This window comes from Nycticebus coucang, chromosome 6 (assembly GCF_027406575.1).
Source record: "Nycticebus coucang isolate mNycCou1 chromosome 6, mNycCou1.pri, whole genome shotgun sequence".
Lineage (NCBI taxonomy): Eukaryota > Metazoa > Chordata > Mammalia > Primates > Lorisidae > Nycticebus > Nycticebus coucang.
The window spans coordinates 38560596-38574211 of NC_069785.1; the positions used below are offsets into that span (position 1 = coordinate 38560596).

A 13616-nucleotide genomic window follows, 5' to 3' on the forward strand; every position below is an offset into this window, starting at 1 on the left:
ATTTATTTACAATGCTAAAATTTGAAGAAAAGAAACACAACGCATGGCCTTCTAAGAACCAGATTTAAAAAAAGAGATTAAAGGAGGGACTAATGTCCCATTAAATTGCCTTAGGAAACTGAGATTCATTCACAGGACCTACGGAAAACAAAAGATGAACTCGTTTCTCCATTTATCGAGCGCCTACTGTTTTCTAAAGACACTTAAAACACGATTTTAGGCTTTGATTAGCTAACAGTATGGGGTGAAAGTGACGTCCTTTACTGCTGGCTGTCGGATGCCGTCGGATTAGTTAAGTCTCTTTCCCGACAAGGACAAAATTGCTTTCCACAAGATCTACAGAAGTTACAAGAAGTTCCTTATCCAAAGCCAAACCACGTTTAGGGCGATCCTTGTGGGTTTACCGCCCAGCTCCCGCTCGCAGAGCGGAGAGACCGTGGCGGGGTGAAGATCCAGTTTCTCTGCAGGCCAGTCGGCTTGGAGCTGCGCTGAAACCGGCGCGTCTGGAAGCCCATTCAAACCGCGCGATCTGGCAGGAGCTTTCCGGGGCTCCAGCTGAAGGATCGCGGGGCACTCGTGAGACTTGCCGCCCTAGGCCTCCTTAGCGTCTACTAACTGGAGGGTATAAATTCCACCAACACCCCTTGTCAATTCCCAGGTAGGCGCTGCGCAGAACACACGCCCGCTGAGACCCAGACTCCGCGCGCTTTCTGTGGGCGGCTGGTACTTCCTGGTTGGTTTGCCCTTAACTGACATGGCGACCAATTGCCTTCGGTTCGACCAACTGCGGCTGCTCAGTAAGCCAAGCCAGGGCAATTCTGTATTCCGCCCCCGTCGCGGAGGTGCCGAGTGAAGCCTGGGACTCTGTGAGTCTTGGTCCAGCCTTTGCAGCTCTGGGTGTGAGTCAGGGGGTACTGGGTTATTGATTCCAGGGAAGACGAGGATCCAAGGCTGTGCCGCTGTGTTGTCCACCTCTCATTCCCCGGCATCAAGGCTCTTGAGCCCCAGGGTGATTTTTTTCCTTGTCCCCGCCACCTCCTGGTCCCTGGCCCAACATGATACTGACCAAAGCCCAGTACGACGAGATAGCCCAGTGCCTAGTGTCTGTGCCGCCCACCAGGCAGAGCCTGAGGAAGCTGAAGCAGAGGTTTCCCAGGTAAGTGTCCATCTCTTTCCCTCTGACAGTCCCTTGCCTGCAGCAGCTGTGCCTGGGCCGCCCAGGCAGCACTTAGGAACCACGTGTCACACATGAATGGAGAGGAACCCTGAATGTCAGGTGTTAGGAGATCAAGGATGGCATAACAACACCCACCCTCCGCACGAAACTGTAGATGGATGAGTCTGTAGCAGCCTCCCAAGGCCTTGCGATTATGTTCAAGTCAACAGATGTTAATTGAAAACTTAACATGCACTAGCTGATGGATGCACATAGTAGGTGCTTTTGAACATGTCCATTGGTAAATTGACAGATGCTAATAGTGAATAATGGGTCGCAGGGTCCTCTCAATGTGGAGATCTGAGCTATAGATTTCAAAAGGAGGAAAAAGAGGATCTTTTTAAATTGCCCACTGGAAATAAACATGGAAGCACAGGCCTGAGGGGGCCTCAAGCTTTTCGAGTGTTGCTCGTCCTATTGACTATGCAATTTAGTCACCACCTGGGTCCTCAAATATGAGAGCTGGGTGCTCCAGGGTTCCACTCTTGGGTCATTGGCCATTGAATGACCAGATCTGAATGTTTCTCTCTCTCGTACACGTGCACACATATACATACATACACACACACATTCCAGGCATAGGGTTATATTTTCTTCCCCAGCCTCCCAAAACACTTCTTTTCAGTGATTTTAGGATTCTCCAACTATCTAAGAAATAAATTCCCTTTGGGAATTACATACTATAGAGTCCTTATTTTAAGGATGTGGAAACTGAGACCCAAACATTATATCTAAAAACAAGTTTAGGACAGCCAGGTCATTTTATTTGTGTTCTGTTAAAAGTATAAAATGTTTGTTTACTTTTTTTCTAGTTGGAGACGAAATGCAAACCTGTACCATTTTGTTTCCTGGCATTAAGGCTGGTTATCCTTGATGTAGCGCTTCCCCATCCTTGGTGTGTAGACTTAGAACAAACATCAGCATAGAAATATTTTCTTGAAGAAAGAGAGGTTATTGGATATTGAAGTACAACTCGAAGCATTAGTTGAAGATCTTTTATTGACCTCAGTTTTTGGAGGACCAAGGGGTTTTTTCCCAATCTTATCTAGATTTAATTTAGGGCAATATTTATCCCTTTATAGGCTTTAGGAATTTTATCAGTTTTGCTAACAAGGAACAAGATTGACAAATTGGGATTTAATTTTCTGTCATTAACTTTTGCTAGTTCTGCACACAAACTGAAATGGGTGACAGCTGGTCAGCCAAGGGGACAGGTAGATTTTTCTGGGCAGTTTTAAGGTAGAGCATAGGTTTTGATATTCTTACTATGCACATACATAAATTCTTGTATTTTTACATTTCTTTCTCTTTTTCTTTCTTTTCTGTAGCATATAACCTTTCTCTCCATAGTAAGTAACAACTCAGAACTCTTACCAGCACTGGTGAAAGGCTTCCATCATGTGGGACACTAGGCTGTCTACCTTATTATCTTATGTTCTTTTCTTTCTTTTCTTTCAGGATATACCCAAGTATTTTTCACTTCCCCCAAATACCATTCAGAGATTAAGGAACTTTAACTCTTCTTCCAAAGGAAACTTTATTTAGAAAGGCTGAACTACTAATCTGTAAAAAAGAGGATTAAAAAACTATTTAGTAGGTTTGGTCAGAATTCTACAAAAGGTACAATTTTGAAGTTGGTTTCACAGTTCTTACAGTAGCCCAGATTTATTTTAGATGATCCTTGCAAAAGTCTTGAAGAATCTTTAGATCGGGTAGTTCATTTTACCTGAGAGTCTGGTAGTTCAGAGAGGTTAGGTGACTTGTTTGGTTTAAGGGCCAAACAGTGCCTAGAGTATAGGTTTCTTGACTGTCAGTTCAGACTTCCATACCAAGCTGCCTTGATTAATTTTAATATAAATAATAATAACAAAAGTAGTTATTTTTTGGTGAGTTGCATTTGCATATTGAATTCTAGTGTTTTTCTTCCTTCTAGTCTTTTTTCAGTGTATTGCTGTCTCCGCTTATATAGTTTGTAGATTTCTGCTAAAAATTTTGTGAGCATTCCTCACCTTAAAAAAATTCTTCTGAGTTTATTTCAAATAACCAGTAATCACATTTTAGATGTGCTATTCATTTTCTTATGGTTGGGCAACAAAGGTTTTCTTTTTCTAATTCTTTGATAAATTTATTTTTGCACATATATAGTGTCAAATCTGCTTCTTTTTTTTTATTGTTAAATCATAGCTGTGTACATTAGTGCAATCAAGGGGTACAATGTGCTGGTTTCATATACAATCTGGAATATTCTCATCAAACGGTTCAACGTAGCCTTCATGGCATTTTCTTAGTTATTGTATGTAGACATTTGTATTCTGCCTTTAGTAAGTTTCGCCTGTACCCATTCTAAGATGCGCCCTAGGTGTGCCCCAGCCATTACCCTCTCTCCACCCTAACCTCCCCCCACCCTTCCCCTTCCTTGGCCCTTTCCTCATAGTCTTGTGCTATAGTTGGGTTATAGCCTTCATGTGAAAGCTGTAATTTAGCTTCATAGTAGGGTTGAGTACACTGGATACTTTTTCTTCCATTCATGAGATACTTTGCTAAGAAAAATATGTTCCAGCTCCATCCATGTAAACATGAAAGAGGTAAAGTCTCCATCTTTCTTTAAGGCTGCATAATATTCCATGGTATACATGTACCACAATTTGCTAGTCCATTCGTGGGTCAGTGGGCACTTGGGCTTCTTTCATGACTTAGCAATTATGAATTGAGCTGCAATAAATATTCTGGTACAGAAGTCTTTGTTATATTGTGATTTTTGGTCTTCTGGGTATGAACCTAGTAAAGGAATTATAGGATCGAATGGCAGGTCTATTTATAGGTCTCTAAGTATTCTCCAAACATCCTTCCAGAAGGAACATATTAGTGTGCATTCCCACCAGCAGTGTAGAAATGTGCCCTTTTCTCCACATCCACACCAACATCTCTGGTTTTGGGATTTTGTTATGTGGGCCACTCTTACTGGGGTTAGGTGATATCTCAAAGTAGTTTTGATCTGCATTTCTCTGATGATTAAGGATGATGAGCTTTTTCTCATGTGTTTGTAGATCGTGCATCTGTCTTCTTTAGAGAAGTTTCTCTTCAAGTCCCTTGCCCACCCTGAGATGGGATCACTTGTTCTCTTCTTGCTAATACATTTGAGTTTTCTGTGGATTCTGGTCACTAGACCTTTATCAGAGGTATAACCTGCAAATATTTTCTCCCATTCTGAGGGCTGTCTGCTTGCTTCACTTACTATGTTTTTGGCTGTGCAGAAGCTTTTTAGTTTGATCAGGTCCCAGTAGTGTATTTTTGATACTGCTTCAATTGCCTGGGGAGTCCTCCTCATAAAATATTCACCCAGGCTGATTCCTTCAAGAGTTTTCCCTGTACTTTCTTCAATTATTTTTATAGTTTCATGTCTTAAGTTTAAATCTTTGATCCAGTGAGAGTCTATCTTAGTTAATGGTGAAAGGTGTGGGTCCAGTTTCAATCTTCTACAGGTTGCCAGCCAGTTCACCCATCACCATTTGTTAAATAGGGAATCTTTTCCCCACTGAATGTTTTTAATTGGCTTGTCAAAAATCAAATAATGGTAAGTAGCTGGATCCATCTCTTGGTTCTCTATTCTGTTCCAGACATCTACTTCTCTGTTTTTGTGCCAATACCATGCTGTTTTGATCACTATCGATTTATAGTACAGTCTCAGGTCTGGTAGCGTGATTCTTCCTGCTGTGTTTTTATTGCTTAGTAATGTTTTGGCTATTCGAGGTTTTTTCTGATTCCATATAAAACGAAGTATTATTTTTTCAAGATCTTTAAAGTATGACAATGGAGCTTTAATAGGAATTGCATTAAAATTATATATTGCTTTGGGTAGTATAGACATTTTAACAATGTTGATTCTTCCCAGCCATGAGCATGGTATGTTTTTCCATTTGTTAACATCTTCAGCTATTTCTTTTCTTTAAAGTTTCATAGTTCTCTTTGTAGAGATCTTTCACGTCCTTTCTTAGGTGTACTCCCAAATATTTCAACTTCTTTGGCACTACTGTGAAAGGAATAGAGTCCTTGACTGTTTTTTCTGCTTGGTTATTGTTGGTATCTATAAAGGCTACGGATTTATGGGTGTTGATTTTGTAGTCTGAGACATTGCTGTATTCCTTGATCACTTCTAAAAGTTTTGTAGTAGAATCCCTAGTGTTTTCCAGATATACGATCATATCATCTGCGAAGAGTGAAAGTTTGATCTCTTCTGACCCTATGTGGATACCCTTGATTGCCTTTTCTTTCCTAATTGCAATGGCTAAAACTTCCATTATAATGTTAAAGAGCAATGGAGACAATGGGCAACCTTGCCTGGTTCCTGATCTAGGTGGAAATGATTTCAATTTAACTCCATTCAATACGATATTGGCTGTGGGTTTGCTGTAGATGGCCTCTATTAGTTTAAGAAATATCCCTTCTATACCGATTTTCTTAAGTGTTCTGATCATGAAGGGATGCCGTATATTATCAAAACCTTTTTCTGCATCAATTGAAAGAATCATGTGGTCCTTATTTTTTAGTTTGTTTATGTGCTGAATTACATTTATAGATTTATGTATATTGAACCAGCCTTGAGACCCTGGGATAAATCCCACTTGGTTGTGGTGTATAATTTTTTTGATGTGTTGTGGGATTCTGTTTGTTAGGCTCTTATTGAGTATTTTAGCATCAATATTCATTAATGATATTGGTCTATAATTTTCTTTTCTTATTGGGTCTTTCCCTGGTTTGGGGATCAAGGGGATGTTTGCTTCATAGAATGTATTGGGTAATATTCCTTCTTTTTCTATATTTTGCAAGAGGTTTAGTAATATAGGTAGTAGTTCTTCTTTAAAGGTTTGGTAGAATTCTGACGTAAAGCCATCTGGTCCTGGGCTTTTCTTTTTAGGGAGATTTTGTATAGTTGATGCTATTTCAGAGCTTGATATAGGCCTGTTCAACATTTCCACTTCATTCTGGCTAAGTCTTGGTAGGTGGTGTACTTCCAGGCATTGGTTGATTTCTTTGAGATTTTCCTATTTCTGAGAGTAGAGTTTATTGTAGTATTCGTTAAGGATTTTTTGAATTTCTGAGGGGTCTGTTGTTATTTCATCATTACCATTTCTGATTGATGAAATTAGAGATTTTACTCTTTTTTTCCTGGTTAGGTTGGCCAAAGGTTTATCTATTTTATTGATCTTTTCAAAAAACCAACTTTTGATATGTTGTATAATTCTTTTGTTTTCAATTTCATTTAATTCTGCTCTGATTTTGGTTATTTCTTTTCTTCTGCTAGGGTTGGAGTTGGAGTGTTCTTCCAGTTGCTTGAGATGTTCCATTTAGTTGTTAACTTCCTCTCTTTCCATTTTCTTGAGGAAGGCTTGCAGTGCTATAAATTTCCCTCTTAGGACTGCCTTTGCAGTATCCCAGAGGTTCTGGTAATTCGTGTCTTGATTGTTGTTTTGTTCCAAAAAGTTGGTGATTTCCTTCTTAATCTTATCTATAACCCATCTATCATTCAGCATAACGTTGTTTAGCTTCCATGTTTTTGTATGGATATGCAGGTTCCTGTTGTTATTGAGTTCAACTTTTATTTCATGATGGTCTGAGAAGATGCAAGGAATGATTTCTATTTTTTTTAAATTTGCTGAGGTTAGATTTGTGGCCTAGGATGTGGTCGATTTTAGAGTATGTTCCGTTGGCTGATGAGAAGAATGTGTATTCAGTTTTATTGGGATGAAATGTTCTGTAGATGTCTGTTAAGACCAGATGTTGAATGGTTCATTTTAAATCTAAAATTTCTTTGCTTCGCTTCTTTTTGGAGGATCTATCCAGGACTGCTAAAGGGGTGTTAAAATCTCCAACTACTATGGAATTGGAGGAAATCAAGTTGCTCATGTCTGTTAGAGTTTCTCTTATAAATTGAGGTGCATTCTTGTTGGGTGCATAAATATTAATAATTGAAATGTCATCATATTGAGTATTATCTTTAACAAATATGAAGTGTCCATCCTTATCCTTCCTTATTTTGGTTGGTTTAAAGCCTATTGCATCTGTGAATAGGATTGCAATGCCTGCTTTTTTCTGCTTTCCATTTGCCTGGAGTATAGATGACCATCCCTTCATCTTGAGTCTATATTTGTTTTTAATGTAAGATGCTATTCTTGTATTCAGTAGATGTCTGACTTGAGTTTTTGTATCCAGTCAGCCAACCTATGCCTCTTTAGAGTACAATTTAAACCCTTCACGTTAATTGAGAATATTGATAAGCCTTTCGAGAGTCTGGTGGACATTTTTAATACTTTTGCGACTGTAGAATTTGGAATTTGATCAAACTTTTCTGGGTGGGTTTACTTTTGTGGTGAAGGATTACGCTTGTCTTTATGGAGGATAGGTCTGAGAATATCCTGGAGAGCTGGTTTAGTTATGGCGAATTTCTTCAACATGTGAATATCATGGAAGTATTTAATTTCTCCATCATAAGTGAAACTCAGTTTAACTGGGTACAAGATCCTGGGTTGAAATTTATTTTGTTTTAGGAGATTAAAAGTCAATGACCATCCTTTTCTAGCTTGAAAGTTTTCAGCAGAGAGATTTGCAGTTATTCTAATATTCTTGCCCTTGTAGGTGATGGATTTCTTTCATCTGGCTGCTGTCAGAATTTTCTCCTTCATATTAACTTTAGGGAAATTGATTATGATGTGTCTGGGGGATGTCTTATTTGGGTTGAGTAGTGCTGGAGTTCTGAAACTGTCTGCTATCTGAATTTCAGTATCTTGGCATGTCTGGAAAGTTCTCCTTCATAATCTCATGGAGAAGAGGCTCTATGCCTTGTGAAGACACTTCATTGCTTTCAGGGATCCCTATAAGTCGAATATTGATTTTCTTTGAATTATCCCAGAGCTCTCTGAGAGAGTGATCTGTTTTTGCCCTCCATTTCTCTTCCTCTTTGAGAGTTTGGGAGCATTTGAAAACTTTGTCTTTAATGTCAGAAATCCTTTCTTCTGCTTGCTCCATCCGTTACTGAGGGATTCTACTGTGTTTCTCAGATCGTTGAGGGCTGCAACTTCTTGTCTCAATGTGTCAAACTCTTTGGTATTTTGGTCTTTGAATTCGTTGAATTCTTGAGACATCTTTTGGGTTATTGCTTGGAATTCTAATTTGATCTTATTTGCTATCCAGATTGTGAATTCGATTTCTGACATCTCAGCTATTTGTCTGTGCATGGGATGTTGTGCTGTGTCTGCCCCATTGATCCTTGGGGGAGTTGATCTACTCTGATTATTCATATTGCCAGAGTTTTTCTCTTGTTTTCGCCTCATGATTGTTTTTCACTGTTGCCTCAGAGTTGGGGAGTTGTCTCTACAAGATTAGACCCCAGCAGGATCACTCTATTGTTGCTGGATCTTTGTAGGGAGTGACCCTGTGTAGTTCCTCTTGGGCTGCCCAGCTGGGGAGTTCTGGTTGTGAAGCAGCTCTGGAGTGTGACACAACCATATCCAGCAACAGGGCGGGAGTTGGTGTGCATGGTTCTTGGAGTGCCTGGCGCCCAGTGACTTAGGCACAGTGAGCCCAAGGCTCTAGCAGTTCTGGCCAGGGGAAGGACTCTGCGCAGAGGCAGGGAGGGCTCTGGAGGGCACGCGGCTAACAGAGTCCCTGGCCAGATGAGTGGGCCGTGTGGAGGCAGGGAGGGTACCGGAAAGAGGATGCAGGGTTGCGTAGCTCCCGCAGTTCCTGGTCAGGGCATGCAGAGGCCCAGCGGGTGTGGTTCCGGGGTCACGGTGCAGCTCTTATGGAGGTCCAGGTGGCACTAAGCCCAGGAGTTTGAGGTTGCTATGGGCTGTGATGCCAAGGTACTCTACTCTACCCAGGGCAATAGCCCAAGGCTCCAGTGTGCCAAAACTGGTCTCACTCTGCTCCTGAGGGTTAAGGCTGTAAGGCAGCTCAGTCTCCACCTTTAGGCTGCTCAGTCTCTCGGTTACTAGCTCCTGCCCGATCCTTCTTCTGCGACCCTGCGGGTGGAGCTTGCTGGGGCAGTTCTCTCACAATGGCTCCCTGTGACCCATAGCCGAACATTATTAGCTCCGTCCGGCTCAGCGGCTCAGTCTGGGGCCCTAGACAATGCCCAAAGTTCTCTGCACTCCTGCTCAAGCTCTCCCCAGGGCAGTTCGACTGAGTGCCAAGTCCAAACACACCAAAACAGTTCATAGGTAAGGCCTTTCCGATTTGCAGTCTCACTGCTGCTTGTACTTATGGCTGCCAGCGGGATTAGGTTGATCGAACACACGCAACCACTTGCCAGTTTTCCACTGTTTTTTGTCCTTCTCTTGTAGTCCAGAAGTCCCTTCCTGACTCCTTGTATCGTCAAAGGGATGATTATAGGCAGATCCCACCAGCCAGAGATGCCTGGAGTCTTATCTCCCCAGACTCACCATGTCCAGTTGTAGGGAAGCTGTTACTCGGCCGCCATCTTCAAACCTGTTTATTCCTTAATTTAGACTCTCAGAAGTTGGGAATAACTATATCCTAAGTCTTCCAGCTGTTTGTTCTCCGAATCCCTTTACACTCTGAAAAAGTATTGAAGACCTCAAAGAATTTTTGTCTGTGTCCGTTATATCTGTTGATATTTACCGAAATATAAATTAAAATGTAGAAATTTTAAAGATATTTATTTTATTTATTTTAAAGAATAAACTCATTACTTGTTAACACATTTATGAGTAATAACCATAATTTATAAAAAGTGATGAGAAAATAACATTGCTTTATACTTTCACACATCTCTTTTAATGCCCTAAGGGAGAGATATCTGCTTCTGCATTCAACTTGTTGTGGTATTTTTTTTCTCCTTTTATTGTTATTTGCATTTATTTTTTGTTGCATCTATTCCCGTGCCATAAGTTTTTGTTTCTTCAGTTTCTTCTGGGATATCTTTTTCTACTGTGCCACCTCTTCTTCTGCTTTGGGAACAGTCTGTTCCTTTTCAGTAAGGATCATCTCAATGTGGCAGGGGGAGCTCATGTGTGGGTTAATGCAACCATGAGCTCTATAAGTTCAGCGACACATCTTGAGTGCTTTGTTCACTTAGATATGCTCAATGACCAGAGAATCTACATCTAAACCCTTAGGTTCAGCATCACTCTCTGTATTTTTAAGCATATGCAGCAAAAATTCAGCACTCTTTTTGGGCCACCAACCCTGTGTCTAGCCCCATTGTTTAGCCTGGGCACACCTACCAACTCCACCATTGTTAACGTTGGAATGTTACACATTGTTTCTTAAAGGTGACATCCTTCAGGTACTTGGTGGCTTTTCATATATGCATACTCTTGATGGCTTGGGCAGTTTCACGTGTATTCTTAAAATGAGCCACTTGACTTGCAGGACTTTGTGAGGTTTTCTGGGTCAAGTGAATAGCGAACCATTTTCATTGATCAGCTCAGGCCACTTAGGGGAAGAGCTATGGTATGTTATTTTTGTTTTTATTTATTTATTTTTTTATTAAATCATAGCTGTGTACATTAATGCAATCATGGGGTATAATGTGTTGGTTTTATATACAATTTGAAATAATTTCATCAAGCTGGTTAACATAGTCTTCATGGAATTTTCTTAGTTATTGTGTTAAGACACTTGTATTCTACATTTAGTAAATTTCACATGTACCCTTGTAAGATGCACCGTAGGTGTGGTCCCACCAATTACCCTCCTGGTATGTTATTTTTGATTAATAAATATGATGACGTTCTGGTCCTTGACAGATGTATAGTCGTAAAAAAGAAGAGTAACTTAATAGGTTTTTCTGATAATTGTAAATATTTTTGTTATCTTGTAAAGCCTAACAAGTGGTATATCCTTAAAGGTTAATTCCAATTTGGAAACTTAAACCCTATGAAGAAACTTTTCACACTCAGTTACATTACAATCTCGTGGCCTATTTTGAACTTAGAATGGATCTTTTGCCCATGCATGATTTTTATCATCATGATTGTTCATTTGTAAAATGTTGGTTGTGAGTTTTGCAGATCTTACAGATGTCACCTTTCATTGGACAATATCCAGAAATCACATTTGTTAATATTACCATTGATCCTTTCAGAAGTCTGTCAGATTTGAAGCTGTCAAGCTTATGGTGGTAGATATGAGCTTTCTAGTATTTGGCTTTTTCCTTGAAAGCCCAAATTTTATTATTGGCCACAAATGCTACCAGTTGTTTTCCTTGGCATGACAGGCTTACATTGTTTACTTTTAAGAAGATGCCATTATACTTAAATCTAAATAATCATACTTTGTTCATTTCAAGAATAAATTTATTTTTGCACATGTATAGTGTCAAACCTTTTCATTCAAGTAAAAATGGTGTTCTGTAGAAACACCCTTAGTCACACAAGTGTTTTCCCCTGTGACAACCATCATACTTCAATATGAAGTAGATGTGCTTTATATTTACTTCCTGTTTTGTCCCACAGAATGTTAAAAAGATGTATCTTTAAGGGTTTAAGTTTAATAAAATGAATAAGTGAATATTCTTAAGTGAAAATTTTTTTCTTCTTTTTCCCCCTTTTCTCCCACCAGTTTGTGGTAGTGAAGAGTATGGTGACTCCTAGTACAGTTACGGTGCCCTGGCCTTGATTTGTGCCCGGGAGATGGTAGTTCTAAAGTACTATTATGGGTTTTTTGTTTTTTTTTTTGTAGAGACAGAGTCTCACTGTACCGCCCTCGGGTAGAGTGCCGTGGCATCACACGGCTCACAGCAACCTCTAACTCTTGGGCTTACGCGATTCTCCTGCCTCAGCCTCCCGAGCAGCTGGGACTACAGGCGCCCGCCACAACGCCCGGCTATTTTTTTGTTGCAGTTTGGCTGGGGCTGGGTTTGAACCCACCACCCTCGGCATATGGGGCCGGCGCCCTACTCACTGAGCCACAGGCACTGCCCTATTACGGGGTTTTTTGGTTGTTATTTATTTATTTTTTTTTACTATTATAGTTATAACTACACTGTAAAGTTACTATTGTTCCTTTCCTACTTAATAAGTCCTTTGTGGGGATATGCTTTGAGGCTATATAAATATCCTGTTTCTCATCACACATTTCCCTGCTGATTTTAGCATCCACTTGGGAGGATGAGGTGGGAGAATTACGTGAGCCCAGGATTTTGAGGCTGTAGTGTACCATGATCATATTTGTGTATAGCTACTGCACTCCATTTGTTATGGGGCAACATAGCAAGAACACATGTTAAAAACAAATAAGCAACAACAAAACCCAGATAAGATAATGTAGTTAAGTAATTTTACATTTAAGTTGTAGTCTGATGAAAGACTTTATGGTATATCCAATGGCTAGGAGACATTAAAACTGTAGAATGTTAGAAACCAAAGGGTTTTTTGAATAGTTCAGACATGGTTAGTTAAATAGGATTCTTAGGGGACATATACCTTTATTGGAAATTCTTTTGCTGGCCAATGAAGCCCTTTTGGCATGAGTTTAATTTTCCCCTGACTTCCCTTACCATACGTTAGCTATTTAGTTGCTGTACCGACGAGTCACAAATCAAGCTCTTAATACCATAAATCTTTAAGTAAACGAGTGTCTGTACCCTACGGACATGTCTTTGCCCCTAGAGATCCGGTCTCAGGTTTTTTTAGTGGTGCCTCCACATTTGTGAGCAGAAGTTTTTTCTGTCTTGGAAAAGTATTTCTCCTCTTAGATTTCAACACGGTTCATCATTGACCCATAGGACACATTTTAAATTTCTTTTCCTAGTAAGATCTCAAAAGTAGTAGTTAGGAAACATGTTCTTCTGGGCAGACTATGCTTAAACCAATAATCTGGTCATCTTCTTGAAATCTTCACCTATCTCTACCAGAAAACTGGAGTTAAGGCTGATATTTGCCTTTGTTGAACTTGATAGTTCTGGGTGGTGAACTTAGATGTCTAATCTGGTTAGGAGTAGAGTAGCTAAGGAACTTGGCTAGGAAAAGCAGAAAAATTTTACTTGGCTTTTACATTTATTTGAGGTGGCTTTGTTTAATTTCGTGCTGCCATTGGGCTGTAGTTGTCTTTTTTTGATCAACCCCCCCCAACAAAAAAACCCACATGATGCGTTTTAAGAAGTCCAATTTTTCCATAGGTGGCCTCCTGTTCCATTGTTACTGCTTCCTGTAGCAATTTGTTGCTAGGAATGATTTGAGTCTACCTGTTTATATCTGCGTTACAGTTGACTGATCTATAGAAGGAGAGGTAAAGACCATCAGGTACGATGTAGAGGAAGCAGGATTCAAACTCGAGTAGAGTCTGGCTTCAGAATCTTCCTCTCACTCTGGAGGAAGAGTTGCCTCTCCATGTTCAGTTCCTTAAGGCTGTGGTGAGGATTAGGAGGTAGAAGGCATGT

The 13616-nt window shown here is 40.1% G+C and overlaps 1 protein-coding gene and 1 pseudogene across 5 annotated transcripts in view; one reads left to right on the forward strand and one right to left on the reverse strand.

The window, feature by feature from the left end:
* The first annotated feature begins 799 nt into the window (after positions 1–799).
* CDIN1 (CDAN1 interacting nuclease 1) overlaps positions 800–13616 on the forward strand; it is a 235866-nt gene continuing 223049 nt past the window's right edge. For 4 of the 5 annotated variants that reach the window (XM_053595282.1, XM_053595281.1, XM_053595284.1 and 1 more), the window contains exon 1: positions 843–1156. In XM_053595282.1, the coding sequence (XP_053451257.1) occupies positions 1056–1156 (101 nt within the window). In that variant the 5' untranslated portion in view covers positions 843–1055. Of the gene's footprint in view, positions 1157–13616 lie in introns of all 5 variants that reach the window. The other variant, XM_053595280.1, reaches the window with a different exon arrangement.
* LOC128588469 (60S ribosomal protein L17-like) lies at positions 10080–10647 on the reverse strand (annotated as a pseudogene).